The sequence below is a fragment of the Odocoileus virginianus genome, chromosome 29 (assembly GCF_023699985.2).
Source record: "Odocoileus virginianus isolate 20LAN1187 ecotype Illinois chromosome 29, Ovbor_1.2, whole genome shotgun sequence".
In the NCBI taxonomy this organism is placed as follows: domain Eukaryota; kingdom Metazoa; phylum Chordata; class Mammalia; order Artiodactyla; family Cervidae; genus Odocoileus; species Odocoileus virginianus.
The window spans coordinates 3,892,723-3,920,547 of NC_069702.1; the positions used below are offsets into that span (position 1 = coordinate 3,892,723).

Consider the following 27,825-nt stretch of genomic DNA (forward strand, 5'->3'; position numbering starts at 1 on the left):
CTCTTACTTCAAAAGCCAAACAAACATTTTAAGAGGCCAGTCTAAGATCGATGTGGCCCAAAACATGTAAAACAAAAGGCGTTGCAGGAAAAGGGTAATGTTAGATGTTTTTGATCTGGAGGTGATTATAGGCAAACAATATCTAAAACAAAGCTTGAAATTTTTCTTCTGTTATTTCCTAAGTCTCATTTCAAAGGTTTGTTCACATAATCGCATCTTGACGCTCAAGAACACTGTCCTCAGTAGATTGCCAGGTCGGAGACTGCATCGAGAATCGGTGAAGTGTGGAACCCGTCTAAGGGGTGGCGATTCCCTCAAGTGCCACGTAACCAGGACGCCCTAACTAACTTGACATCTAGGAAAAGCTAAGAGAAGAGACGGGGTGGGGGGGGGGGGCGGTCTGGATATTAGGGCAGAAGACTCAGGAGGAAACAAGAAATAAAGAGCCGCGCGGTTCTGGGGCGGGGGGACACCGCGAGGTGAAGAGGGGCCAAAGTGGGGCGCAAGAAGGATGCGAGACAAGGAGAGCCACGCGGCTCCCAGCACCTAGGGAGCGCCGGGTCCAATGGCAGGACGGCGCGAGCCGCACCTCAACCTGCCCGAGGACGTCACGACGCCGAGGCGGACGCCGGGCCAATGGGAGGCCGTCACAGGCAGGGGCGGGGCCCGGAGGAACTGGGCCGGGCCGCGCTGAGACAGTTGGCAGAGTCGTGCGGCCAGGGCGGGGGGAGGACCAGTCGCCGGCGGCAGACGCCGGCCCTCCCTGTCTCACGTCCTCCGCTGGTCACTTCCCGCATGCCGCAGGCTCCTCCCTGAGCCGCGGCGGCGAGGCGTGGGGGGCGCGTCCGGGAACGGCTCGGGGTCGAAGCTTCCAGTCGCCCGCACTTCCTCCTGAGACGCCGGTGCGCGGCTGTCTCGGCGGGCGGGATGGCGGCGGCGGCCCGGGGTAGCGGCCGCGCATCTGCGCCCGGGCTGCTTCTGCTCCTGCTGGTTCCTCTGCTGTGGGCCCCGGCCGGGGTCCGGGCCGTACCCGACGAAGCCCTCAGCCACCGGAACAAGGAACCGCCGGCGCCTGCCCAGCAGCTGCAGCCGCAGCCCGCGGCCGTGCAGGGCCCCGAGCCGGCCCGGGTCGAGGTGAGCGGGACGGGCCCGGGAGGGCGAGGCTGCGGAGCCGGCGGCGCCGGGTACCAGGTTCGCCGCTGCCGGAGCGCCGCCCTCGACTCAGGCTGCCGGCGCGGGGAGGGGAGCTCGGCCCCGGCTTCCCGGGGTGGAAGACCGGGGAGTGTGCCCTTCCCGGGTGGGCCCTGGCCTCGCCCGGCCCCTTATGGGGGAGGGGAGAGCAGAGCTGGGAGGCCACTATAAACCTTTAGTTCCTCAGATGCTGCTGAGGAAGGAGGCGTCCTGTTGATCAGATGGATCCTGGAGAGCTAGAAATACTCATCCCAAGTAGAAAGTTTTTAACGGAGGGCAGCTGGGAGGCTTTTCGTATTCTCTGAGAATAATAACATCGGTCATTTCATTGTTGAAACAGCTTATCCCGAACTGTTTACCAAATTTAGCACTGCACAACTTGTGAGTTTTGCCAAATATATGTGGATAAGGAATGGTGACTGTTAAAAACGTGCTCTGACTTGCAGGAAGTAACCCTGAGGAATGCAGAGGAATAGTCTGTATGCAAGCAGTGTGGGATGCCAAAGACTATAAGTGTACCAGAATCTTGCATTTTGGCCTTCACTAAGTAGATATTAACATCTTAATTTATGTTAATAGAATCACTTAGAGACTAGTGTTCAAAATCTCAGCAGCGTTTTTATTTTTAATCCCACTCTGGGTCCTGGGCTTTCTCTTCGTTTCCAGTTTGGGTTCCTGAACTCAGATCCTCGTAGTCTTTTCTAGTAGAGGACTTGGGCGCTCAACCGTCACATTTCCACCCCAGGCTACCTCCAGCCTGTCCTCACCTAACTCATCTTCCTCCCATTGAATTGCATTGTCCTTCTCAGAAATCTTCAGTGAGTTGCCTGTCTTACTGATTTCAGTCCAGCCTCTTCAGCAGGATATTCAGGTTTCTTGGTAATCTGACTGCAGTCCACCCCTCCAGGCTTTTTAGCCGCACACCCAGTCATACCACTGTACTCACATCCAAGACCTGCCATGCGCTCTGTTGCTTTCCAACAAAGACCTTCAAGTAAAAGGGGTTTAATGAGCTTGAAGCCCACTGATCAGAACCTTTCCCACTTTTCAAGAAGCAGCAGATTATCTCCTCTCTGAAGACCTCCCTGAAATTTCCTGACTAAAAGTGATTTCTCTCTCCTGCCTGTGACTCCTGGGTCCAGCTGACCCAGCTTGCCATGTCCACTTCTGAAATTGAACTGAAATGCTGATTCATGAAATTCATTCTTAATGTTCATCTTTTAGCCTTCTGTCATCTCACTCTTTATCAGAAGTTTATTTTAAAGCAATAAATATTTGGGGTTATGTTATCCAGGTCTTACATTAAAGTGTTGGTCATATAGTGATTTTTGAGATACAAATAGTGGTAGGTATGCTGGTTGATACCCTTTTAGACAGCTGGGAGAAGTATAGCTGTGTTAAAAAAAAAAAAAAAAGGCAATAGTGTTCAGTGACCATATTTAAGTGTCCTAAGAATCCTGTCTTTAAAACTGGGGGTGTGGAGGGAAGGGACAGGCACAATATAATTTTTGTTTTTACTGTTTTGATATATTCTTGGTGGTTCTGATTTTTTTGTTTGTTTGTTTTTTTTTCCATTTATTTTTATTAGTTGGAGGCTAATTACTTTACATTGGTGGTTCTTCTTAGACACTAGGAAATTATTCTGTATTTTAGTAGAATCTAATTTTGTTTTTAATTGTATTTTCATGTAGCTTTTTGTTTTAGCTCTTTTTTTTTCCTCTTGTATTACAGTATGTTGGAAAAGTTTTTTTTTTCACATATTTTCTAAACTATGTAATATCAGTATCATTTGCTTTTTTTTGTCCACTTGGTGGAAGTCAGTTCAGTTTAATAGCCATGTAGGCAAGGATTCAGCATCACCAAATATCAAAAAGTTTCAAGTGTTTTGCTTTGCAACTACATGCAGCAGATCTTTTTAAAGTGTAGGATACATAAATATATGTTTTCATGCCATTATGTTAGTGCCACTATGTTAGTTTCCTCTTTTGAAAATGGAGAGGAAAAAAAATCTCCTTTATTAGGAAGCTTTCAAATGTAAGATGTATTGTAAAAATGTAGTTGTACTTTATAGGGTGCTTTGAAGCAAGAACTTTTAATAGGATTTTCTACATTGAATTTTTTTTTCTCTCTCTATAATCAGGTAAAAAAAAGTTGAGGGAGTTTACTTATAGTTAAAAATAAACCCCATTTCACAAACCCATGAAAAAAGCACTGTTGATTGCTGGGATCGTTTCATTTATGCAGTTTACCTCTAGTGACATACTCAGTTTTTTTTTCTTATTCCTTTCTTGGGTCAGGGACTTCAGATAGATTTAATAGAGGTAATTTGTAATTTGCTATGTATCCTGGAAGGCTAAAGAAGGACTGCTCTGGTTTCAAAGCACTGTTGATAAATCCACAGAAGCCTACCTCTCAACCCAGAACAAATTCTCTGTACTGTATTTCTACTTTACTGTTTCTTGGCATTTCTTTTATGTAGTATCTTTTAACACAAAGCTTTTCACACAGTATTTTTAACTTTTTTCTGTTTTCATTAAGTTTCAGTCCTCTTCCATCTAGTCCAAACTCCCAGTTCTCTTTACAGCTAAGACTGAAGCCATCAGGCATGAAGACCCTTGTCTTACTCATTGTTGCTTCAGAATGAAGTGATCTGATGTTACTGCATTTATTTTTTGGTGTTTTACTATCAGAGCAGTTAATTTAAAAAAAATCAATGAAACCGGATACATTTCAAATGTCAAAATTTATAAACACATTGCAAAACCGTAACATTTATAAAAGCAAACATAAACATTCATTAAAATAAAAATGTAATTATTAAATATGTTATTCTAATATGAATTAACAGTAAATTCATAAAAAATTTTTAAAAACTAAGCCATCCACAAATAAAAAGATGATCATGAATATAATAAAATGTAATTTATTTCTTTATTTTAATGCCATCTTTTAAAACCAAGTTTATCAATGGTGTCACAGTTTAAGTTACAAGTGTATTTTTACACACATTTTTCCAGCTTCGGAAAGGTTTTTCTGACTTGATACAATAAAGCAGTGGCAAGGAGACAGTTGTAAGCCAGTTTTAAGCGCTTTCCTATAACTCCTTTATCTTCAAATAATCTCACTTCTTGTGTGGTAACTTGTTGAGGAACTTTGTTTTTGTTTTTGCAGGGACATCAATCTTTTTCTTGGTAGCAGGCTGTAGATTTTGTTTAAAAGAAAGCATCTTCATCTTCTTTAGTTTCATTATGTGTAGATGGAGATTCTGATGCAGCTGTCTGTATCAGTTTTAATACATATGTGTTCATTTGAACTCGAACTAGAATAGAAATTATTTTTTCATTGTTAATTGCTATTTTCTTCCTTTTCTTGAAGATAAAGAGAAGAATCTTTAGATATTTAGAATATTTTTATTCTAAAAAATGAAAGGTTATTCTCTAAATGAGGGTGCTTTTTCACAATTTTTCAATTTCAAACTAATTTTAACTTTAAGTAAAGAAGAGTTATATTAAGTTTTTTGTCTTTGGTTTTTAATTATAAGTTATTGACCCTACTCTCAGGATGTAATAATTTGGATTTTAGATCCAAATCTGCAGGAATGGTATTTGTACGGAGGAGAAGAGTGTATTTCATTACTTTAACGCTGTGTAACTGACCAGTGGAATGCCAAAATTGGAATTATAGTCACTGCCTCTGACCTTTCTGTGCTAATTTAAATATTTGCTTCTGTGCTAGGACTTTCTGCCTTTCTTCTGTAATGGACAAAACTGTCACCGTTTCCATACTGCCTCTCTGTTCATGTGCCCGTACTCCTGACCTCTAGTACTTTACTTCTTCAGTATCTTTATTCTCTCCTTTTCTTTGTTTGGTTCCTTTTTATCTGCTTACGCATTCCCACCGGTTTCTCCAGTTTGGAGGGGGTGAGGGGAAAGGCAATTGTTTTAACTGCTTGATTGCATTAGTTTCTGTTCTTCAGCTTTATAAATGAAATTTCTAACTAGAGAATTACCCGCTTTTTCACCTTGCTTTAGTCTTCTCTTATCTGGCATCATCCCATGTCTTTATATTGAAATTTCATTTTTGAAGGATACCTGTAACCTAATTAATTGCTAAATCCAGGGCTCTTTTTCAGTTCTTCTGTAACACTGTTAACTCTGCATTTTTAAGAGCCCTACTCTACCTCAGTTTGTATGAACTTGAGGAAGTTATTTAACCCTATTGGTTCTCAGTTTCTTCTTTTATGTTAAATTGGGATAACAGCTCTAAGGTTTTTGAGTATCAAATAAAACAGTATATGAAAATCCCTGGCATTTAGTTAGTAGCTCAGTGAAATGGTGATTGCCCTTAACTTGACCATCTGTGGTGGTGTTCTGCCTGCCTCTCTAAATATCCAAGACAATTTTCTCTTTGTTTCCCTCCTCCACTCCCTTCCCTAAATACAGACATTGTCTGAACTTCAATTTTTTCAAAGTAATTTCTGCCTTTTCCCTTCAAAATCTAGTCTTACAAAGCTCTAGCTGATAAATTCCAGGTTACCAGCAACCAGATACATACCTTGAGACTATGCTGGCCTAAACTCAGGTGTTTCATTTCTGAAATCTCTTGGATTTCCAAACCTCTTGGAAATCTTTCTTTGAAATGCTTTTTATCCTCAAGTCGAACATGTGTGAAACCAAGCCCCTTATTTTTGTTCCTCTTTCCCATATACCTTAGAGGAATATGAATAGCATCTTTGCCTTTTAAAAATTCTATTAATATTTTTCTTTCTCATCATGTACAGGATTTTTTCTTTTATTTTATCTTCAACATGAGTCCTGTGCAGTAGACCTCCTAATTAATTGGTTCAGTGGCTGGTATTCTTTACTTTTTGTCCTGATCTATTAGTCACAGTGCCTTAATTACGTTTGTGTCTTCCACTCAGAAACTTTAAAGGGCTTCTCCCTCGCCTCTAAGCTGGTCCATAAACATGCAGGCTTTTCAGTGTGGGCCCAGTTATCTTTCTTATCTTACTCCAGTCATTCATCTGATGGTTTACTCCCTGTTCTCAGAATAAAGCCGGTTTTCTTTCAAATTGTCAGTCCAGGGAAGGAGGTCGATGTACCTCATGCATTTTCAAGTTATCTGCTCCATGAGTGACTAGCACACATCCTGCTGAGGCTTTCCAGGAGCTTTATGAAATGAACCTCAGAATTGATTCCTCTGCATTGGTGAAAGGTTGCCCCATAGGGTTTGACTCCTCCACACTTCTAGGTAGTGTAGTGAATAAGGGTGTGAAGAACAGTTACTTTCTGGTTGGATCTGCCTGAAGCCAGTTACAGCTTGCAGAATTGATCATCCATGGCTGGAGTAAGAGATTGGGTCAAGTGATTTTTGAAGTGGTGCACAATAGGTGTCTTTAATCGTGAGCATGGTGAAAAATCCAAAAGGTACAGAAGAATGTAGAATGAAAAGTGTGTCTTCTCTTGTTTTCTAGCGCAGGGGTCAGCAAACTAGTTTATCACTGACTGCCCCTTTTTGTAAGTAAAGTTTTATTAGAATAGAGCTAGGCCATTCATTCAAGTATTACCTATGGCTGATCTCAGACCATAGCACCAGAGTTGGGTAATTACCAAAGAAACTTTATGGCTCAAAAAGTTAAATATTTGGCCCTTTAAGAGAAGGTTTGCCCACACCTGTTCTAGTCATCCTGGTTCCTTCCCTGGCCACTGTTACTGTTTCCTGAGATTTCTTGAGCATTAGCAACTGTGTGTATACTTTATAAACCTGCCTGACTCCCCGCCCCTTAATATAATACAGTGACCATATACATGGGACATACTTTTTTTAACTTAAAAATGTCTTAGTAATTTTTTTTTCTTAATAGTGTATATAAAACATTCTTACTTTTAGCCCATAATATTCCAGTAAATGGAACTACCATTTATTAACCAGTTCCCTGTGTATGGGCATTTAGTTATTTTGTCTCTTTTAACTATTACAAATGACAACAATATGTTTATACTTGTTTCTAGTACAAAAAGGTTAACTCCCTGAGTGTTCCTTTCTCAAACTGTTTCAGTCCTGTACTTGCCATGACTCACTGCCCACTGTATGCCTTCAGTTTGAGGAGAGTGGGATCCTTAGGGGCTGGGGTTGTTGGGGTAGGCATTGCTCAAGAGGTTCCACAGAAGTTGGATCTTGAGGAATCTAGATAAATAGGAGGATAATAGGAAGGTAGGCAGGGAAGTAGGACTGCATGATAGAAAGCTTGTGGTTACCAAAAACTCGTACTCTTGAACTGCACTGTTTGGTACTACAGCTGTGAGCCATGTGGCTGTTCTTAAGCACTTGAGAAGATGTGGCAGGTCCGAAGTGAGAGATGCATGAGATGTGTGCAGTGAATAGATACACACTGGCATTGGAAGATTTGGTAAAAAAAAAAAAAAAGAGGGTTAAATATCTCATTAGTCATTTGAAAAATATTCCTAGAGTAGTATTTGGGGTCTGTTGGGTTAAATAAAATAATATTAAAAATAATTTTATCTGTTCTTATTTTTTAATATCTGGCTAACCACTGGACTGCTAAAGAATTCCCTAGAAATTAAAAAGTTACATTGTGTGGCTTTTGCATTAGTTACTGTTGGACAGGGTTGCTCTGGCTCAGCCTTCACTAGGAAATGCACGGTTCGTTTTGGGAATTAGTATGTGATCACATGGGACATGCTGTATAGTTACCAGAATTCAGTATTTGTATCTCATGTTCTAGGCTTAAGAGGGCCATGGTGAAGTTCGTTTGGGGTGACTTAACTGGTCACGTTTGTGGTGTGCTGTAATAGCTGGCTGTGACTGTTTACTGTGTGTTAGGCACCGTTCTCAGGGCTTCACTTAATCCTAACAACAACCACCTTACCAGTCTATGATGGATGCCCCTCATCATAGAGATGTGACTTGAGTCACAGGGTGGTAAACTTGCTGGCCCAAGGTCATACAGTAACCAGTAGTGTCTTGGCTGTGAACTCTGACAGTCTGACTCCTGAGCCCATGTATTAAACCATTACATTCTGCCCCTCTGAAGTTGAACTAGGAAAAGAAGCTGGTCCCTGCACATAGTAATTACTTGGGTAATTGACAACAAATGAATGAATAGTAATTGATCATTTTCTGCATTTATAAAAATTTAAATTTTTAAATCTTCTGTCTTCATAGTGGGCTTCCCAGGTGGCCTAGTGGTAAAGAATTCACCTGCCAATGCAGGAGCTGCCCAAGATGCAGATTCCTTTTCTGGGTCGGGAAGATCCCCTGGAGGAGGAAATGACAACCACTCCATATTCTTGTTTGGAAAATTCCACGAATAGGGGAGCCTTGTGGGTTACAGTCCATGGGGTCGCAAATGGACACAATTGAGTGTGCACATAGACACACACATACACACATAATACCCTGGTACTTTTGTTTTAAATTCTTAATCGCACCACAGTTGGTGGCTGTTTAACACTAATTTGGACTGTCGAGGACCAGTTCAATATATAACAAAACTATAAGTTGATTTTTTTTAATGCTCTGTATATAGAAGGATTTTAAGAATATGTAGTTTTTGTTTTGCTGTTGTTAAGTCACTGAGTTGTTTCTGATTCTCTGTGACCCTGTGTACTACAGCATGCCAAGCTTCCTGTCCTTTACTATCTCTCTGAGTTTGCTCAAACATGAGTTTGCTCATGTCCGTTGAATCGGTCATGCCATCCAACCATATTATCCTCTGTCGTCCCTTTCTCCTCCTGCCTTCAATCTTTCCCAGCATCAGGGTCTTTTCCAATGAGTTGGCTCTTTGCATCAGGTGGCTAAAATATTGGAGCTTCCACTTAAGCGTCGGTCCTTCTAATGAATATTCAGGATTAATTTCTTTTAGGATTGACTGGTTTGATCTCCTTGCTTTCCAAGGGACTCTTAAGAGTCTTCTCCAACACCATAGTTCACAAGCATCAGTTTTTGTTTTGCTTTGTGCTTATAAGGCAAGTTTTATTTTATCCTCATAATTTCATAGAGGAATGGAGAGGCTAAGTAATGTGGCCTCTGTTTTATAGCTGGGAAATAAGAAACTATGAGAATATGTGTTTTGATCACTATTGTGTTTGTTTTTAAAAGTAAACATTTTCTGTTTGAAATTGGTTGTAAATGGTGTATATTTATTCCTAAAATATTTTCTTGGATTTCGGGTCCTAAATATTTTGCAGCAAGATTTTTTCATACAAAAAGTATTTCCAAGAGGAAAATGTTGCATTAGTGAAAACGGAATGAAAATGCATATTTTTTTTTTATCATGTTTAATGCTCTTGCTGCTGCTGCTAAGTCACTTCAGTCGTGTCCAACTCTGTGCGACCCCATAGACGGCAGCCCACCAGGCTCCCCCATCCCTGGGATTCTCCAGGCAAGGACACTGTAGTGGGTTGCCATTTCCTTCTCCAATGCATGAAAGTGAAAAGTGCAAGTGAAGTCGCTCAGCCATGCCCAACTCTTTGCGACCCCATGGACTGCAGCCCACCAGGCTCCTCCGTCCATGGGATTTTCCAGGCGAGAGTACTGGAATCGGTTGCCATTGCCTTCTCCACTCTTAGGGTATCGAAATAGAAAGGAAACTCATTTTCAAAGGAAAACCAGCATAGTTGGAATGATGATGGAGAGAGAGCTAGAATCTCTTAAAATGGTACTTGGTTAATCATGAGCTGGCCTTCCAAGGCTGCCCTTTCTACTTAACCCTAACGCCAAATATTTTCCGAATTGTTAAATTTCCCAAGTCTTTACCTTAGAGGTCTAGTCTGAGTAATGCTTTAATAAAGTTTTCTGATCCTTATTGTGGACTTTGGAAGTCAAGTTTATATCATATGGGCTTCCCAGGTAGCTCAGGGGTAAAGAATCGGCCTGTCAATGTAGAAGACGATAGTTTCATCCCTGGGTTGGGAAGGCCCCCTGGAGGAGGAAACGACAACCCACTCCCAATATTCTTGCCTGAAAAATCCCACGGACTGAGGAACCTGGCAGGCTACAATCCATGGGGTCACAAAGAGTTGGACACAATTGAGAATGCATGCAGGCCAGCAGTCCATTTCAACCTCTGGAAACCCTCATGGGGTATAACTTTTTTCTAGGTGTTAAGCTAAATATAACCTGCCACCTATAACTTTTTACTTCTACCTCTTGGGCCCACAGAGACTTTCATATAGACTTTCTCAGTTATTGGAACATAGGCACCCAGTCCTTATGTGATTGTTTTAGAGCCTGAGTTAGCAAACCTTTTTTTTGGTCATGAGCCAGATAATAAATATTTTAGGTTTGGCCACGTATTTGTAAGCTCCCTTAAGGTCTCTGTTGCCTAATGTTCCTTTCCTGCTTCTCTCCAGCCCTCTCCCTCCCTCCTTCCCTTTTTCTATTTTTGCAATCCCATAAAAAATGAAAAAAAAAAAATCATTTTCAGCTGGATCTACTCTTACCAGTAGCTTGCCAGTCCCTGGTTTTAGAGTCTCTTCTGTCTGAGGTTACCTTCAGAGGGCAGTGGTGCCCTCTTAGAATGTGGTGCCTCAGAGCCAGTACAGAACTCTGGGTGAGGGCTGGGAGGCTCAGAAGATGGGCTTGTCATTAACTCTTTAAAGTGCTTGCTGCTTTCTTGGAACTTTGTCACATTTTCAACTCAAAATGGCCTTAACAGCAACAAAGACTCAGCTTATCTTCTTTATTAGGCCGGGTTACAGCCTAGGGTATTGGTGTAGGACCATCCATATATCCAGCGATATTAGATCTCAGCTTAGCTAGAGCCAGCTCTTCCTCTAGCCTACGGAGAACTTTCTGGATCCTGCTTTGTTCTCTTAAGTATTCATGAAATTTCTCTCAGCTTCCTGTTACTTGAAAGTTTGATAAGGATACCTTGGGTCTTACACCTAAATTATGAATAAAGATTTGAATGAGGCATAGCTAAAAACTCAATTCACACTAGAAAATAAGGTAATTTTAATGTGTGGCTATAGCTGGTCTCTGCTCTTTTCCTAAATTGTTTTGTAGACTTGTGCTTGGATTTCCATTTTAGCAACCATCAATCAGAGGTTGCTGTCACCACTAAGGCAGTGGTTAGATAGTAAATAAGTCTAATGACTACAATAGAAAAACAATCTCAACTCACCTACAAGTAAAATAATTTAAAATAATGACTTTTTAAAATATAGCTAATATGTATTTTCTAATTTCAGAAAGGATTTACACCAGCTGCTCCAGTTCATACCAATAAAGAAGATCCAGCTACCCAAACTAATTTGGGATTTATCCATGCATTTGTGGCTGCCATATCAGTTATCATTGTATCTGAACTGGGTGATAAGACGTTTTTTATAGCAGCCATCATGGCGATGCGCTATAACCGTTTGACAGTGTTGGCTGGTGCTATGCTTGCCTTGGGCCTAATGACGTGTTTATCAGGTGAGTGCTCCTTCCTCTTGATGAGCCTGTTGCACTTAAGAGAAAGCGTGGTAGCGCCGGGGCCTCCCTCAGTGGCTGAGCACGCAGGCGCGTGGTGGCCTGGAGTCACTGGATCCTTCAGTTATGTTGGAATTTGGTTCGTGTTCCAGAACTTAGGAAACAGAAAATGTTTTCGGTACATAAATTCCTAAAAACCATATTGCACTTTTAAAATTAAACTTTTAGCTATTCACAATCAAGGTACATGCTCCTCATTTTTTTTTAAAGATTCTTTTCCCATTTAGTCCACTGCAGAGTATTAAGTAGAGTTTCCTGTGCTATGCAGCTGGTTATTGCTAGTTACCTATTTTATATATAGTAGTGTGTATACGTCAGTCCCATTTTCCCAATTTATCTCTTGCCACCCAACCTCTCCATTCCCTGGTAACTATAAGCTTGTTTTCCGTATCCATGACTCGACTTCCATTTTGTAAATAAGTTCATTTGTACCCCTACCCTTTTTTTATTTTTTTAGATTCCACGTGTAATCTATGGGCTTCCCTGGTAGCACAGATGGTACAGAATCTGCCTGCAATGCAGGAAACCTGAGTTCAATCCCTGGGTCAGGAAGATCCCCTGGAGAAGGGAATTGCAACCCACACTAGGCAAGAAGCCTAGAGAATTCCCATGGATAGACCATGGGGTTGCAAAGAGTCGGACACGGCTGACTGACTTCCACTCACTCACTATAAGCAGTGTCATGTAAGATTTGTCTTTTTGTGTCTTACTGACTTCACTCAGTAAGTGCTGCAAATAGCATTATTTTGTTCTTTCTTTTATTTTTTTAACTGCTGAGTAATACTCTGTTGTATGCGTCACATCTTCTTTATCTAGTCCTTTGCTGATAGACTTTTAGATTGCTTCCGTGTCCTGGCTGTTGTGTGTGGCAGTCACCATTTGGGTGAATGTATCTTTCTGAGTTACGGTTTTCTCTGGGTGTATGCCTGGCTGGGTCATATGGTAGCTCTGTTTTTAGTTTTTCAAGGAAACTCCGTACAGTTCTCCATAGTGGCTGTACCAGTTGATATTCCCACCAGCAGTGTAGGAGGGTTCCCTTTTCTTCACACCTTCTCCAGCATTTATTGTTTATAGACTTTTTGATGATGGCTGTTCTGACCGGTGTGAGGTAATACCTCACTATAGTTTTGATTTGCATTTCGCTAATAATTAGTGATGATGAGCATCTTTTCATGTGCTTTTTGGCCATTTGTATGTCTTTAGAGAAATGTGTATTTAGGTCTTCCATTTTTTGATTATTTAGTTTTTTGATATTGAGCTGCTGGAGCTCTTTGTATATTTTGGAGATTAATCCCTCATCAGTTGCTTTGTTTACAAATATTTTCTCCCATTCTGAGGATGTCTTTTTCTTTTGTTAATGGTTTCCTTTTGCTGTGCTAAAGCTTTTAAGTTTCATTAGATACCATTTGTTTATTTTTGTTTTTATTTTAATTACTATAGGAAGTGAATCAAAAAACATCTTGCTGAGATTTGTGTCAAAGAATCTTCTGCCTGCATTTTCCTCTAAGAGTTTTATAGTGCCTGGTCTTAGATTTAGGGCTTTAATCCATTTTGAATTCATTTTTGTGTCTCGTGTTTAAGGAGTGTTCTAATTTCATTCTTTTACACGTAGCTGTCCAGTGTTCCCAACACAACTTACTGAAGATACATACTTCTCAGTTATTCACTAATGCTAATATCCAGATGGAAAAAAAAGTAAAATTATTTATTCGATTCAAAGTACTCATTATGTTTAAAAATACAAGATTTTAACAAGCAAATGTAATATGAATTTAAATATTGTGTAATAAATGTTAAAACACTTAGAAGACAAACATTTAAAAAAATAGCTATAACAATTTTACCCAATATACCAAAAATTAAATAAGTGAGAGGGGTTAAGTCATTTTTCAAAATGATTTTAGAGATATTCAAGGAAGAGGTTTGAAGACCACCGATACAGCTTGTTCCTTTAGATAGGCCAGGTGAAAGGAGCTGTCAGTACCTTGATCCTTGCTTTCACTATGGATATTTTTGCTTTCTTTTTTTAAGTCCAGATAAATTTATTTATATCTAATATCTAAGAAATAGGACTCAAGCCACCACAGAGAAATGCATGTTTCCTGTTGATAGACATTTGGTAATCACATAATGAGGAGTCATGTTCAGTGTATTGTGTTCTGTTAAGCTATCCTTACCCATTATTAGTAAAGGATTGAAACATTCTTAGAGTCCCAGTTTGTGTTACTTTTGAGTTACTGTTATATAGGCTTCAATTTTTCAAAAAAAAAAAAAAATTAAGACCAAGAGAATGTAAACCTAACACTAAATAATTGAACATATTTTAGTTTCTGATTCAAAAGCTACCTTGAGCCATGTAGTTGGGTGGAAAAGAACGAGTTTCCCCCTTAGCATCAGACTTGGATTAAAGTTTGATTCTGCCGTGTTTTAACCTAATGACAAGTTACTTAATCTCTTTGGGCTTTAATTCCCCATCTGTTAACTGGAGATAGTATATAACTGCCTCATGGGGCTGTGGTTTGTATTAAAACGAGCTCTTAACATTTCAAGTACTCATTCACCCTTCTCTTTCAGCATGCTGCAGATTTCTCATGAAACACAGTACAGGACAGTTTCTATTACTGGCTGCTTGGATGCTTGTTAAAGTCTGTCTATTTAAACATATTATAATGAGTATTTTATTGAATTAAAGAATTTACTACTTTTCACATGTGGGTATTAGCATTATCATTATTCATATTTCACAATAAAAACAATTTTCTCTTCAAAAGCAAATTCTGATTCTAGAAAATAGGATAAGTGGGGCGGGTTTTAAATGGTGAAGTCACTTGTTTGGAATGAGTTTCAATAATACCAGAGAATTTTATTTTTGAAGCTTCCATCTTAAGGACAACTGGAAGACTGTCCTCTCTCTGCCCATTCCCTCCTCGGAACCTGGCTCCATACATTCTCCACCTCTCTCTGCTGGCTCTGAGCGGGGCTAATCTCTTCTGTCCTGACCCTTGGTCTGTCTCCCTCTGACTGTTGGTACTGACAGCTCCTCTCATGTGGACTATTTGAAGGAACAGGCTGCATCAGTGGTCTTCAAGCCTCTTCCCTGTATATCTCCAAAATCATTTTGAAAGACTATGTGCCCCCTCTCACTTTTCATCTTTAGTTCAAGAAGTTTCAAAGATAGAATTTCTGGTATGTTGAGTGTTAAATTGTTATAGTTGGTTTTTATCTTATAAGTGTTTTAACATTTATTACATAGTATTTAAAAATACATATTACATTTGCAAACTGGTTAAAAAAGAAATTCCATAACAAAAGAAATCTCTGATGTCATACATGTTTAACACAGTCTTTCAAGGTAGTTTAAACCCTGCTTTACCGCTCAGATCTGTTTGCCACATTGTTTTCTCATCAGCCTTGTCCACACTGAACTGATGCACCCTGGATGGTTGAGTTCAGTGCTGGGGAATTTCAGCAGTCTCTAAGTCTGGGGATATTGCTTTCCTTTGTGAAATTTCCAGTTTGACACTTGTTTTTTTTCTTGTTCGCATTCCAGATTTGCTCCTAGACTGGCTTGCCTTTGCATCCTAAGCCCTTTCTCTGCGTTCTGTTTAGGGGCCTGGAACTGCTTTTGGGGGTTGTGAATGGCAGGAAAGGCATGAAATCTGACATCTTGAGCCTGGAGCTGAATTCCGCCTCTACTGCTTGCACATTATGCAAACAGGAGCAGGTCACCTGGCTGCCGTTTGCTGAGCACCCTCTGTGTGCATGACACTTCAGGCCCTCTTTAGGACAAGCCCCTGTCTTGTTCCACATGGACAGAGAACATATTACCCCTCCGTGCTCCCAGGCAGTGGAGCTGAGACTCAGAGGAGGCTGTGTCTGACTCTGAATCCAAGGGTTCCGATGGCTTTCTTCAGGATGAGAGGTTCTGCAGGGAGGTGGGTGAAGCCTGGAGGCTGCAGAGCTGGGGGAGCGCTGGGCCCCCAGTCTTTCCCTTGAGAAAAGCTTGCTGTCATCTGTTTGGTAATTAACACTTTATTGGGAAAAGGTTTGAAGCTAAAAAAATCATTGGAAAATAATTATATTTTTACTCCGTTATGACTTTATAAGTTATTTAAGCCCTTGGATTATCTTTGCTGTAAACTCAGGATAATAATAGCACCATCCTTAAAGAATAGTAAGATTAAATGAAGTAAAACAAGCAAGCCATCTGGTTAGTTCTATACCAGTTAGTTCTCTTCCTCCTTATCATAAAAAGGCTTTGCATCTAGGTATGGCCCAGCTGTGCCCAGGACACAACTGTTGAACCATTTATTTGGATATTTTCACATTATTTTTAATGCATGTTTATTTGCTCAGTCGTGTCCAACTCTGTGACCCTTTGGGTTTGGACTGTAGCCCACCGGTCTCCTCTGTCCACGGGATTCTCCAGGCAAGAATACTGGAGTGGGCTGCCATTTCCTTCTTCAGGGGATCTTCTCCAGCCAGGGATCAAACCCAAGTCTCCTGTGTTGGAGGCCGATTCTTTACCCGTTGGGCCTTTCAGGGAAGCCCTTCATTACAATAAAAGCTAATTAATTCAATAGATATTGTTTAGAACCAACTGCTGTTGGGTCTGTGGCCAGGGATGCCTGGTGGAAGTGGGGTGGGCTGCTGGGTAATAAAGTGGTTCTGAGAGTCTCCTCCTGCTACATCTCACCCTGAAGAGAGCTTGATGTCTGTAACAGCCTCCGCCTGGCATTCTTGTCTTTAGCTTTTTTCAAAATTTCTCACTAAAGTTCAGACCTATCAAGAGAGGCAGCATCTCAGTTTTTGTGAGTTTGTTCCTTGGGAGGAGCGACCATAGAAAACTCAAGGCAGATCTGGGTGAGGGCCTCAAAGGGATGAGCTGGGAGATGGAACAGCTGTGGGCTTGCTAGGTGGCACTGTGGTAAAGAACCCACCTGCCGATGCGGGAGACCTGGGTTTGATCCCTGGGTCGGGAAGATCCTCTGGAGAAGGAAATGGCAACCCACTCTAGTATTCTTGCCTCAAGAATCCCGTGGACAGTGGAGCCTGGCGGGCTACAGTCCATGGGGTCGCAAAGAGTCGGGCATGACTGAGCGACTAAACAACAAGAGGCAGCTGTAAGGTTACCATGATTTTCTTCCTGACGTGGCCAGAGTGGGCCTGCGCCAGTTGTCCCAGGTCTTGGGTCTGCTTGCCCTGTTCTTTTACAATATGGTGGACTTTGCTGGGGATTCAGTGGTAAAGACTCTGCCGCCGTTGCAGGGGACGTGGGTTTGATCCCTGGTGAGTGAAGTTCCATATGCTGAGATGCGGCCAAAAATAAGACAGAACCAGTGGGAATCTAAATACCATTGGGAGTTTGGTCCTTACCTTCACCAACACCATCATTCCTTTAAAAAAAATAATAAACATTTGGAAATTTACATTGTTCTTTTCTCTCCTTTAATTCTTATTTTGATTTACTTTCCTCACAGAACTTTATTCCTATGATAAATTTTTTGCTTGAAAATCTTTTGTGGATTACATTGTCATATTTATCTGTAGCAAAAACACCTTTAAATTGAATTGTAGAACATAGTGAAAATTTCCTTTATTAAGTTTTACATATTAACATTTATATGTTAATATATTAATATGTTAATAACATTAACATTTATATGTTAAAATTTTTTTATCGAGTTATAGTTACTAGGTCAGAGTTGATCAAAATAAAATATATCACAGATTTAAGTAAACATTTTTCAAAAGTTGGAAATGCATCTCGTAATGAGATGATAGAACTGTACTTTTAAAATTGTACATGGATGATGCTTATTGCTAGAATGAAGCTAGGTTTAAAGTCATTTCTGATCTTTAAAAAAAAATAGATATAAAGGCTGAGATATTTTATTCACAAAAGGAGACAGGAAGGAATTTTGTTATAGCCTTGTCACTCAGTTCATTGAACTCCTGGGTTATATGCTAAAAATCACATACTAATCTATCACCAAGTGATTTTAAGTGATTTACCAACTGACAATTTAATAAGGCCTTCTGTCAATTTTGTTAAAAGCAGTTGGATACCATCAAGTATACCAAAAAAATTTTTCTAAAATTCATCAAATGACTGTACTTATACATTAGTCTTTCATTTAGAGTTCCTTTGTTTAACTGGATATATTTAGAAGGAAGTAGTTGAGAAAATTGAAATATTTTTAATTTCAGTGTATTTTTATCAATAAGGGGTTTTAAAGTTGTGTCACATCACATGTTTAATGGGGCCTTGGAGCTACAGATTTAGCTCAATTTATGAAAAATGTCTGTCACTCTGCCTAATTGCCATGATGATTGGTCCATAGTAAACCATCTAAGTCAGGTTTATTTTGTATCAGAAAGCATTTACTTCGTTTTTTAACATACTAAACATAATATATGTCCCTATGGCAACTGTCTGTCTAGAATTCTAAGATGGCTGGCTGGCGGGACTGGGCCTGGAAGCCCCGCTAGGCTTGAGCTGCCTGGGGAAGAAAGCCACTGAGATTTAGTGTCTTTGTGACGCTCTCTTTGTTATAGCGATACTCTGCCTTAGGGAAAAGCATGCCCCTGGCTGGGTGGTGAGAGCAGCACAATTTCTAAGTAGAAATTATTCTTGCTGAGGCCAACACTGTGTTTCCTACCTGTGGCCATTGTTTGCAGTGCCTGTCATGCTGTTATTTCAGTGCCATGACGTCAGAGACTTGTGTAAGACGGGGAGGCCCGGAGCCCTCTGGTTTATGATGCCCTGACTAGGTATATCAGCATTTCAGAGCCTCTCTTTGGTGCCCTGGGATCTCTTTATTCTGTGGGAAGGCGCTGTAGGAAGCTGGGTGAAAGGCGTCTTGGTAGAGGGGCAGAGGGCAGCTGTGACGGGGTGTGGGCATGGAGGACCCGCACCTCCTCGGCTGCAGGCAAGATGGGTTTTAAGGGAATGTGCAAGGTTTTAAGGAAGTTGAACTTAACGCAAATAGATCTCACAAACTTCATCTTCCACAAACTGGGAAGTCTTTATGTTTCAAAGACTTCAGTAATCAGCTTTCCTAATTACAGAGTTTAGTTTTCATTTTAATGAGCCCCTCACACCACATTCATGGGCATTCTCATCTTTTTATTCTCTTGGTTTCTAAGACACCCCCTGCTTCTAGTTACAGTCTTATCTCTGGAAAAAAAAGAAGGTACCGTAAATATCGACATTCCGCATAGTTTTTAACCCTTGGCCCATTTTTTTCCCCCTCAACTAATATTCTTGTGCCACATGTTTTCAGTTTAATTACTTGTAAGTCAGTGATTTTTGACTTGATGCAAATCACTTGCTTAAAGAGAAATAACCTCTCATTGTTCACAGAACCAGAGTACTCGAGTGTCTGAGGAAAGGCTTCCAAAGAAAGAGGAAATAGAGGGACAGTAACCAGGGAAAGAAGAACAATGTTATAGTGCCAGATAGTTGTTTGCTCTCTATGGAGATGTCAAGGCAGAAATCATGGGATTGTGTCAGTAAGTAGTTCTTTTAGATTATCTGGAGATAAAAGGAAAACTAAATTGAGAACATTTAAAAGATTTGCTGCATTTCTAAAATTTTAAAAACCATTTATGGAAAATATTTTAAATTTACAAAGTTGCAAAAATAAGATAGTATAAGGATACCTGTATACCTTTTATCCAGATTCACCTGTTAACATTTTTACCACATTTGCTTTAGCATTTGTGACCTCTCTATATCTCTATGTATCTCTAGGTGTACAATATATGTGTGTATATATGCACATTTTATATATCTGTAGAGAACGTATATATACACAACAGTATACATCTTTATAGACATAGATTGATACATTAATCTTATCATCTATATTTTAATTTCATCAGTTGATCTGATAATAGTCTCTGTCCTCCTGTAGAGGATCTAGTCTAGGTCCGATAGTACATTTAGTTCTTTTTAGTTTTTATCTGAAATGTTTCTATAGGCTTTTCTTACGTGTTTTATAATACTTTTTCGAAGATACATCCCCCTTCCCCTTTAATGGGCAGTTCCTCATTTTGCATTTGTGTAGATTTTCCCTCGTGACTAGATTGGGGTTATGCATTCTTGACTAGAACACTGCATAGCTGACGTGTGTCCCTCTGAAGAGTATCACATCTGGAAGCATGTGATGTCCATTTGTCCCTCACTGATGTTAGCTTTGATCTCCCAGTAAAGTGTGCACTGTCTTTTTATCCTCCCTCACAGTTAACTTGTAATCTTTTGGGAGACACTTTAAGACAGTACAAATACCCTACTCCCCATTGTTTAGCATCAACTGATGACTCTTACATGATCTGAACTCTACCTCGATGCTTGCAAAATAATGGCTAATTGCAGTACCCCATCCACATTTACCAGTGAGCCCTGATATGCTATTCCAAGAAAGAACTCACCCCACTGACATTGGTTTGTTTGTTTATTAAATGAACTCCTTTTTTTCAGTGGTTTATAATTAATTACTTAACTATATATTGTTCCTTAAATTACCGAAGATAGGGCAGCTGGGGACCCCTCCAGGCTGATGACTCCTGTGTCCTTGTGACATGCTATTATTTGTTTTTGTTCTTCCTTCCTTTCTGATATAACAGGATAGTGCAAGTTCATCTTGTACCTACTTTGCCCAGTCCTGGAATTAGCAATTTCTCTAAAGAGCATTTTAGTGGGAAGCACATTAGAAACCAAGATCTGAGTGCAAAGCTGCTTCATTGTTATTGAGACATTTGGGCCTTTTCAGTGGACAGAACTAGAAAATACGTCTGTATTGTGTGTGGGGGGCACATATACACACACACGTGTATAACTTATTGATATGCACAGAAGCATAGGTTTACATTTCTAAACATGATTTTAAAGTCTTTTTCATTTTGTAATACAATGAATCATGGAATGGTTCACCTATGCAGTTATGTATCTGATTAGACAGTTTTAAAAGTGTTGTGTCCATTTTGGATAAAGAGCTGGTAAAGTGAAAAGTAATTGTATTTATTACATATATGGAAATGCCCTCTGGCCCTGCCATAGTTTTTAATTATTAACTTCATATTATCAATGTGAATGTGTTAGGGTTTGGGTTCTTGATATAATTCCAGGTATAGTTTTTTGTGTAACTTACACAGTTATCCCTCTATACTTTAATGAGAGGAAAGAATAATAAGTTTGAATAAGTTTGAGTCTGTTATGTATATATATGTGTGTGTGTGTGTATATATGGAATTGTTTTCCTTTGTAAGGTATATTTATTTTAAATAGTTGCAAAGAAGCATCGTTTCAGTCATGCCACATGAGAATCTTGTCATGATTCTTCACGATAGAGGTTTGTTATTTAGATTTGTGATGAAGAAATACCATGTAGGACAGTCATATAGCTTCCAGGTTATAAGACCATGCGATGTGTAGAGTACATCAAAGTTACTCTCCTAACTAAAGTACTGTGCCCTGCATGACTTGTGGCAAGCCAGCCTCTGGCAGAAGGTGTTTGAAGAGGACATGATTATCTTTAGATCGCACGAGAGATCTGTGTGGAACCTCTGCCACCTTCAGCTGCACCACTGATTTCTTGCTAAACTGTGATAGATAGGTCATTGGTTAGACCTAAGGGCTCAATATTAGTGGAGGGAAAGAAGTAGAATTTTAAGGTTCTTACCTGTTAGCTTCTAATGTGAACCATTTTCCCTTTAAAACAGGGGTAAATGATGACTTCTGAAGTTAGCTGTGTTTCTTTGGTTGGTGTATAATCTGCTAATTAATCAGACATACCATTGCATTTTCTTGCAGTTTTGTTTGGTTATGCCACCACTGTCATCCCCAGGGTGTATACGTACTATGTTTCAACTGCATTATTTGCCATTTTTGGCATTAGAATGCTTCGGGAAGGCCTAAAGATGAGTCCAGATGAAGGTCAAGAGGAACTAGAAGAAGTTCAAGCAGAATTAAAGAAAAAAGATGAAGAAGTAAGTCAGAGTGCTGTTAAAAAGGCACTCAACTATTAAGAGTAAACACTCTCTAGAAGGTTTTCCGTGGTCATCCATATCTGTGAGATGTGTGGGCTACACAGAAATAGCTTATTTTGTTTGGTTTCCATTCTTACATCTGGCTGTGATAGGACTGGGTTAATGGAAATTTGGTAGAGAAAGGCCTCGGGGATAAATGTCTAACACCTGTAATCAAGTTTCTTAATTAGATTGATTATAAGCTCCTGAAAAACAGGAACTTGTTTATAATTTTCTCTGTTTCTTTCCACAGCATCTAGGGTAACAAATGATCAATAAATAATGTTTTATTTATTTTGTTGGGAAGAATTGGAAAAATTGAGAATATTGTATTTCATTTGTTGCCATGTGAGACCAGTGGTTCAAAAGATAAGTTTGGGATCACATAACCTTAGCTTCTGAGAGCATATTGCCATAGACTTTAAACACTCTTTAAAAGAAAGATTAAGCATTTGGGGCTATACTGACTTGGTTTCTCGGGTTAATGTCTTTTTTTTTTTTTTTTTTTTTAATTTAGTTTCAACGAACCAAACTCTTAAATGGACCAGGAGATGTTGAAACGGGTGCAGGCACAACAATACCTCAGAAAAAGTGGCTGCATTTTATTTCACCCATCTTTGTTCAGGCTCTTACATTAACATTCTTAGCAGAATGGGGTGATCGCTCTCAACTGACTACAATTGTTTTGGCAGCTAGAGAGGTGAGTGGTACTTGAAGACGACTGCTTCTGTATTAAAACTAACATTACTTTGCTCCAGGTCACTGGGCCGAGTCAAGGTGGGTCAAGGGATGACTTGATATCCTTGACAGTATGTTTCAGATCTAACACCTCTGCTTACTTTAAAGCTGACCTTCCCCAATCTCTACAGTCAGTCAGATTAGTTTCTTTTGACTCCTCATTCAGTTTTGCCAAAATGACGGTGTGGCTGTTGTTTTGGCTTACTTTTTTATTTATTTTTTTCCTTTTCTTTTCTCAAAACCTTCCTTTATATATTTGTTGAGAACATAAACTGGTATATTATTATTAAAGGCCAGTTTGGCAATAAATACCTAAAGCCTTAAAAGTAGGTATCTCTGGGTTCTTCCATTCCTTGTGCTAAAAGAGTAATTTGAGTGTTGCAAAGGTTACTTAGAAAATTTAAGTCTCAGCCCTGGGTTCCTCAGTCCTAAGATACCAAGGCAGAGGACGCCTCAGAGCATCTCGTCCTAGCCTTTTCTTCACGGATCAGTTCCTGAGCCCAGAGAGGCTGGGCGGCTTGTCACCAGGACTGAAGCTAGTTGTTAGTTGGTAGCAAGGACAAGGACTAGAGCCAAGACTGTCTGCCTGCTAGGCTTTCCTGCTGGATCTTGTTCAGAGTTGTCAGGTGCCACTCTGTAAAAGGTAACTTTTTAAAGAAAACATCAGATTCTTATATCTTTTGAAGGGAATAGTGAAGTTTACATGAGGGTCTGTTGTTCACATGGATTAAGATCTGCTGAGGAGACAGTTGTGGGACAGAAATGCTGCTACTTCTCAGCTCTTGTTGATCTTAACTGATGCTATTTCTTATGATTTTATATCTATTAAATTACGTTAGTTTTAGTCAGGTGGTAAGATTTTAGATAGCAAGCTTGATTTGAATTTTTTAACTCCTAGGAGGTATCTACCATGAACGAATGAGTTGCTTAGCAAAGGCTGCAGTTCAAAATATAAAACAAGAATTGAAGGCCAGGGCTAAAATAGTTAAAGCTGGACAGTTTTGTCAAAGAAGCCTCAAAAATGCTGTATTTTGGGAAAAAAGGGAACTCAATTTTTCGTTTGAGTCCTATGTTTAAAAATAAACTTTCTTTTTAAACATCATTTTAATGGCTTTGCCCTATATTCTTGATTTATAGCCTTCTTTACTGGCATTCGGATTGCCAGAACTGGGACTTGAAAGTAAGTGATGGTTTCATGGTGGTGGTGGTTCTGCCACGTGAGCCGTCATGATGGCAGGGTCATTGCTTTTTGCTTACACGGTCACCTGAATGGCAGAGTGCCCTGGGACAGGCTGCACACCCCTGGGTTCCCGTGGCCCACTGCCCGCCTGCCCGCAGTGCAGCGTGTGCTTCCTGGGCTCGAGTCTCTTGCCACACGTGACTGCCACACGTGAGCACGTGACTGCAGCATCTGCTTCCAGGTGGTTTGGGGCTGAAACAAGACGATGCATGTTGGGTCCCAGACAGACAGCGGGAGCACACTCAGCGCCGCGGGGACAGGCGATGAGCTCTTCAGGGCCACAGATGTACTTGGCTATTTTTGTTATTTTAATATTCTTCATTTGGGGGGGTGGGTAACTTTTTTGTATAATCCATGCTGTAGTCTAATTCACTCCATTTTAGTCTAAACTTCATTTCTATTTTCAGTAGAATTCAGCATTCCCACTTTGAACTTCACAGAATCCTCTAGTGTCCTTTGAGATGTTCATAGGTACTAAACAACAACAAAGAAAAAGGTTGAGGAAGAAGGTTCCAGGGTCCAGTAAATTTGGCAAATACTATAAATGTGGTTTTGAAGATGGAACATAAAAAATAACAAAGACTGAAAAATCCTGTATTAAAGGAACCATTTAATTTTATTTAATCCAGTGATTTTTTCAGGTGTCATTTTAAAATAGAATGAAACCACCTTCGGTTAGTTTTACTGGTTGTAATACACAGATTTGCAGAATGCAGTCCCACTCTTCCGCTCCGCATGAAAACATTTCCAGCTGTCTCCATTTCCCCAGTTTGCGCACACACCGCACACCCCAGCAGGTGGGCCTGCTTCCTACTTCACGGAGGAAAGCAGAAGTCATTTCTTCATTGCCACCCATCACAGTGGTAGTCCTGTCCTGCCTATTTGGGTCTCAGCCCTCTATGCTCCCACTTAAAGCTTAGAATCTTTGCCTTTCTTCCAGCCCAATCTTAGTATTTTAGCATGCACAAGTTTTTCTCATCTAAAAAAGTTCTACCCACTTCCTTAATTCTGCTTCTCTTCCAAATGTAAAGCTTCTTTGTGCCCTTCTTCCATCGGTCTTGGAGAGCTTCGCTGTGACGGTAACAGGAGGAGGCTCTGCTTCCTTGCTTACTGAACACACTGGGCCGCACCGCCTCTGACTCAGCGGCGTTTTAAGTTCACAGCAGCCGCAGACGGGTCCTGCCGTGGTCTTCTTGGGAGGCTGCTCGCTTGGTCACCTGTTCAGTCTCCCTCAGGCTCCTCTTCTCTCATCCTTCAGGGTTGCCTTCCTCGTGATCGTGTCGTCAGCACCTTCCTCCCTTCTCTCCCGGGATGATTATGTTCAGTCCCATCGCTGCTTCTCCATTGAACCCAACCGACTCTTGGACTTCTCTACCTTTAACTTCTGTTGGCATCCGTTTTCCTTTCTTCCTCTGCCTGTTGTACGCACCTTGGTATCACTGTAGTCCATCCAGAGAGTTATGGGTGAGGACCCCGAGTGTCCAGCTTGATGTTTTCCCACCTGTCGTCTGTCATTAAGATGTACCAGTTGGGTTTCAGCCTCTCTCAACGTCTGCCTGCCTTTCTCCGCCTGGTCTCCCGCGCCCGCCCAGGCCAGCATTCTTCTGCAGGGCTGCTGGAGGAATCTCTCTGTTGATCGCTGGGTCTTGTCTTCTTTCCCTCCAGTTCACTTTAGACTTAATTTTTAAAGCACACGCCGTGTCACTCCCCAGTTAGAGACCAGTGTCTTAAAAAGTCTAAACTCGAGGCTTCACGACACACCCCCTCCTACCATGATGGACTCCTTGCTTTGTGACTCACTGGTTCTTTGTAGAAATGCATGGGTGTCCATGACTGTCTCCTGCTGCCAAGTCAGGTGGTCCAGCTGAAGGACAACGTCAGCGCTGTCTTTTCTGGAAAACTTTCACTGGTCTCCCAGTCTGCCTGCCTCCAGTCTGCTTTGGTGGCAGGTGTTTACTGAATGGTACTGTGTCCTGATGCTTTAGCTCACAGAGGTTGAGAGGCAGGGTCTCTTTTCTTAGGAAGCATCTTCAGACAGCGCTGTGAAGGCTGGCATAGTTTCTTCAGAGTAGCAAATACTGCCTGAGGGAAGAGGTGTCCAGGCTGAGTCTCCTTTAACACTCACTTGAGTGAAATATTGCCTGTGAGATAGGTTTAGCAACTGCTGAAAGACTGAATTAGGTTTTTTTGATCTTGCACATTGAGTTTATTCTCCTTTTATCTCTAGTCTTAGGTATAATTGGAACATATTCCTTCAAGCAGCCGTTACCCGTTTTATAAATTACACACCTGCATTTGTAGAACTTTTTCCTGCGTTGGTGGTGTTACTGACCTCTTTTCATGGCTGGAAAGCAGTTATCTTTCTCAGGGAGCAGTTTCCACCTTGGCTTTAGATTAACGTCACCCTTGTCCCCAGGACCCCTATGGAGTAGCGGTGGGGGGAACAGTGGGCCACTGCCTCTGCACTGGACTGGCGGTCATTGGAGGAAGAATGATAGCGCAAAAGATCTCCGTCAGGACTGGTAAGTCTTGTATTTTTTGTAAATGAGAAAATACCATTTAACGTTTAGAATCACTGAGGTTAGAAAAAGAGTGTGTGTCTTCGAAAGTAGACTATGTCTTTGTTACAATAATCAGAAGTCCAGTGTATTGGTTCTGCTATTGCAAACATGGGCTGTTTTTCACATGTGTAGATGTTAGTAAAATATAAAGTCACGTCAAAGCATTACTGGATTCATAGTGGCTTTTTGTCAACATATTTAAGTCAGTGAAACAATTATGTGGACATTTGAGAACTTTTAAGCCTTGAAAACATACAGAATTGGGAATCATAGATGGAGATTATATATACTGATTCAGCTGAAAATTTCCTGTGTAGCTGATCTTAAAAATAGAATAGATATAGTCTCTTTGCTTGTTCAGAAGTTGTTGAAAATTTAATTTTTTAGAGTATAATTGCTTTGCAATACTGCGTTTCTGCTGCACAGAAGTGAATCCGCCTATGTGTACGTCCCTCCCTTTTGGGTCTTTCCACCCGTTCAGCCCCCGTACCTGGGTTTTAAGATGAGGTATAGTCCTGTTGTTGCTTGTCAGCATTGTCTGAATTTAATATAATTCTGGAAAATGAACTGATTGCTAACTGTTGAGAGTTGGGCGCCTTAAGTATTTCACTGTGAAAATGAGGCTGGAGTGTCTCTGATACGTTTTCAGTGTCTGTTTACTAGGAGGACAGGCAGCATCCTGACTTGGGGGGATTTGCCTTTAACTTCTTTCTGTTCTCTTTACAGTGACAATCATAGGAGGCATCGTATTTTTGGCGTTTGCATTTTCTGCACTATTTATAAGTCCCGATTCTGGTTTTTAACGTTCATTTGTATTTAGTTTAAGATAGGTAACTATGTACATAGTGTATATTATAACTAAAAGTGATGGAAAATACTGTATTTTGTAGCATTGATTTGTGTGAGTTTGACCCACTTAATGGAAGTAGTATGTCCAAAAGAAATAATCACTGATTCTATTTGCAAAATGGATTTTTAAAAGAAAGCTGATATTTGTGTGAGTTTTTCCTCTTCTCCAGCATAATTATGTTAATATAAGGTCTCCGTTTTTATTTTATTGGCTTTTTTTTTTGGCCAGGGGTGAGGTGGGGGTAGTATTATATAGGGAACTGTTGTTCAGGGGGGTCTGCCACTTAATTTTTTTTCAGCACTGACTGACCCCTTTGTAAAGAATATAAATTTTCTCCTGGATAACCAAGGTGTTTTAAGATGTTTACCTTAAAATTCTTCCTGGGGGAAAGAATTAATTAATTTCTATCTTTTAAAACATCTTCCTGAGCCAGTAAGCAGTGGTTTAATCAGAAGTCTTTTCAAAATTTGTCTTTTAAGAGCAAGAGAAAGGTACTGCTGTTATTAACATGACAGTTGTTTGCCAGGTCCTTTCTTCCTCTTTTTTAATTGGGTAGAAAACCCAATACAGTAACAGTCAATATTTGACCATGTGGAATTAGCAAATTAAGAGAGAATACTGTGAGTGTATTCATATTTTTCTATGCTGAATGAACAGTGTAACATGCGACATAAATAAAAGCGGTGTGACCAGTGCTTGGTTTTCCTTGTTGTTAT

The 27,825-nt window shown here is 40.4% G+C and overlaps 1 protein-coding gene across 1 annotated transcript; it reads left to right on the plus strand.

Annotated features, from left to right (window-relative positions):
* Positions 1–682: 682 nt before the first annotated feature.
* On the plus strand, positions 683–27,804 carry TMEM165 (transmembrane protein 165). Its single transcript, XM_020892185.2, has 6 exons — positions 683–1,134; positions 11,406–11,631; positions 21,506–21,681; positions 22,238–22,420; positions 26,115–26,220; positions 26,986–27,804. Exons 1-6 carry the CDS (start codon positions 928–930, stop codon positions 27,060–27,062), a joined length of 975 nt encoding a protein of 324 aa, XP_020747844.1. The 5' UTR covers positions 683–927; the 3' UTR covers positions 27,063–27,804.
* The last annotated feature ends 21 nt before the right edge of the window (positions 27,805–27,825 follow it).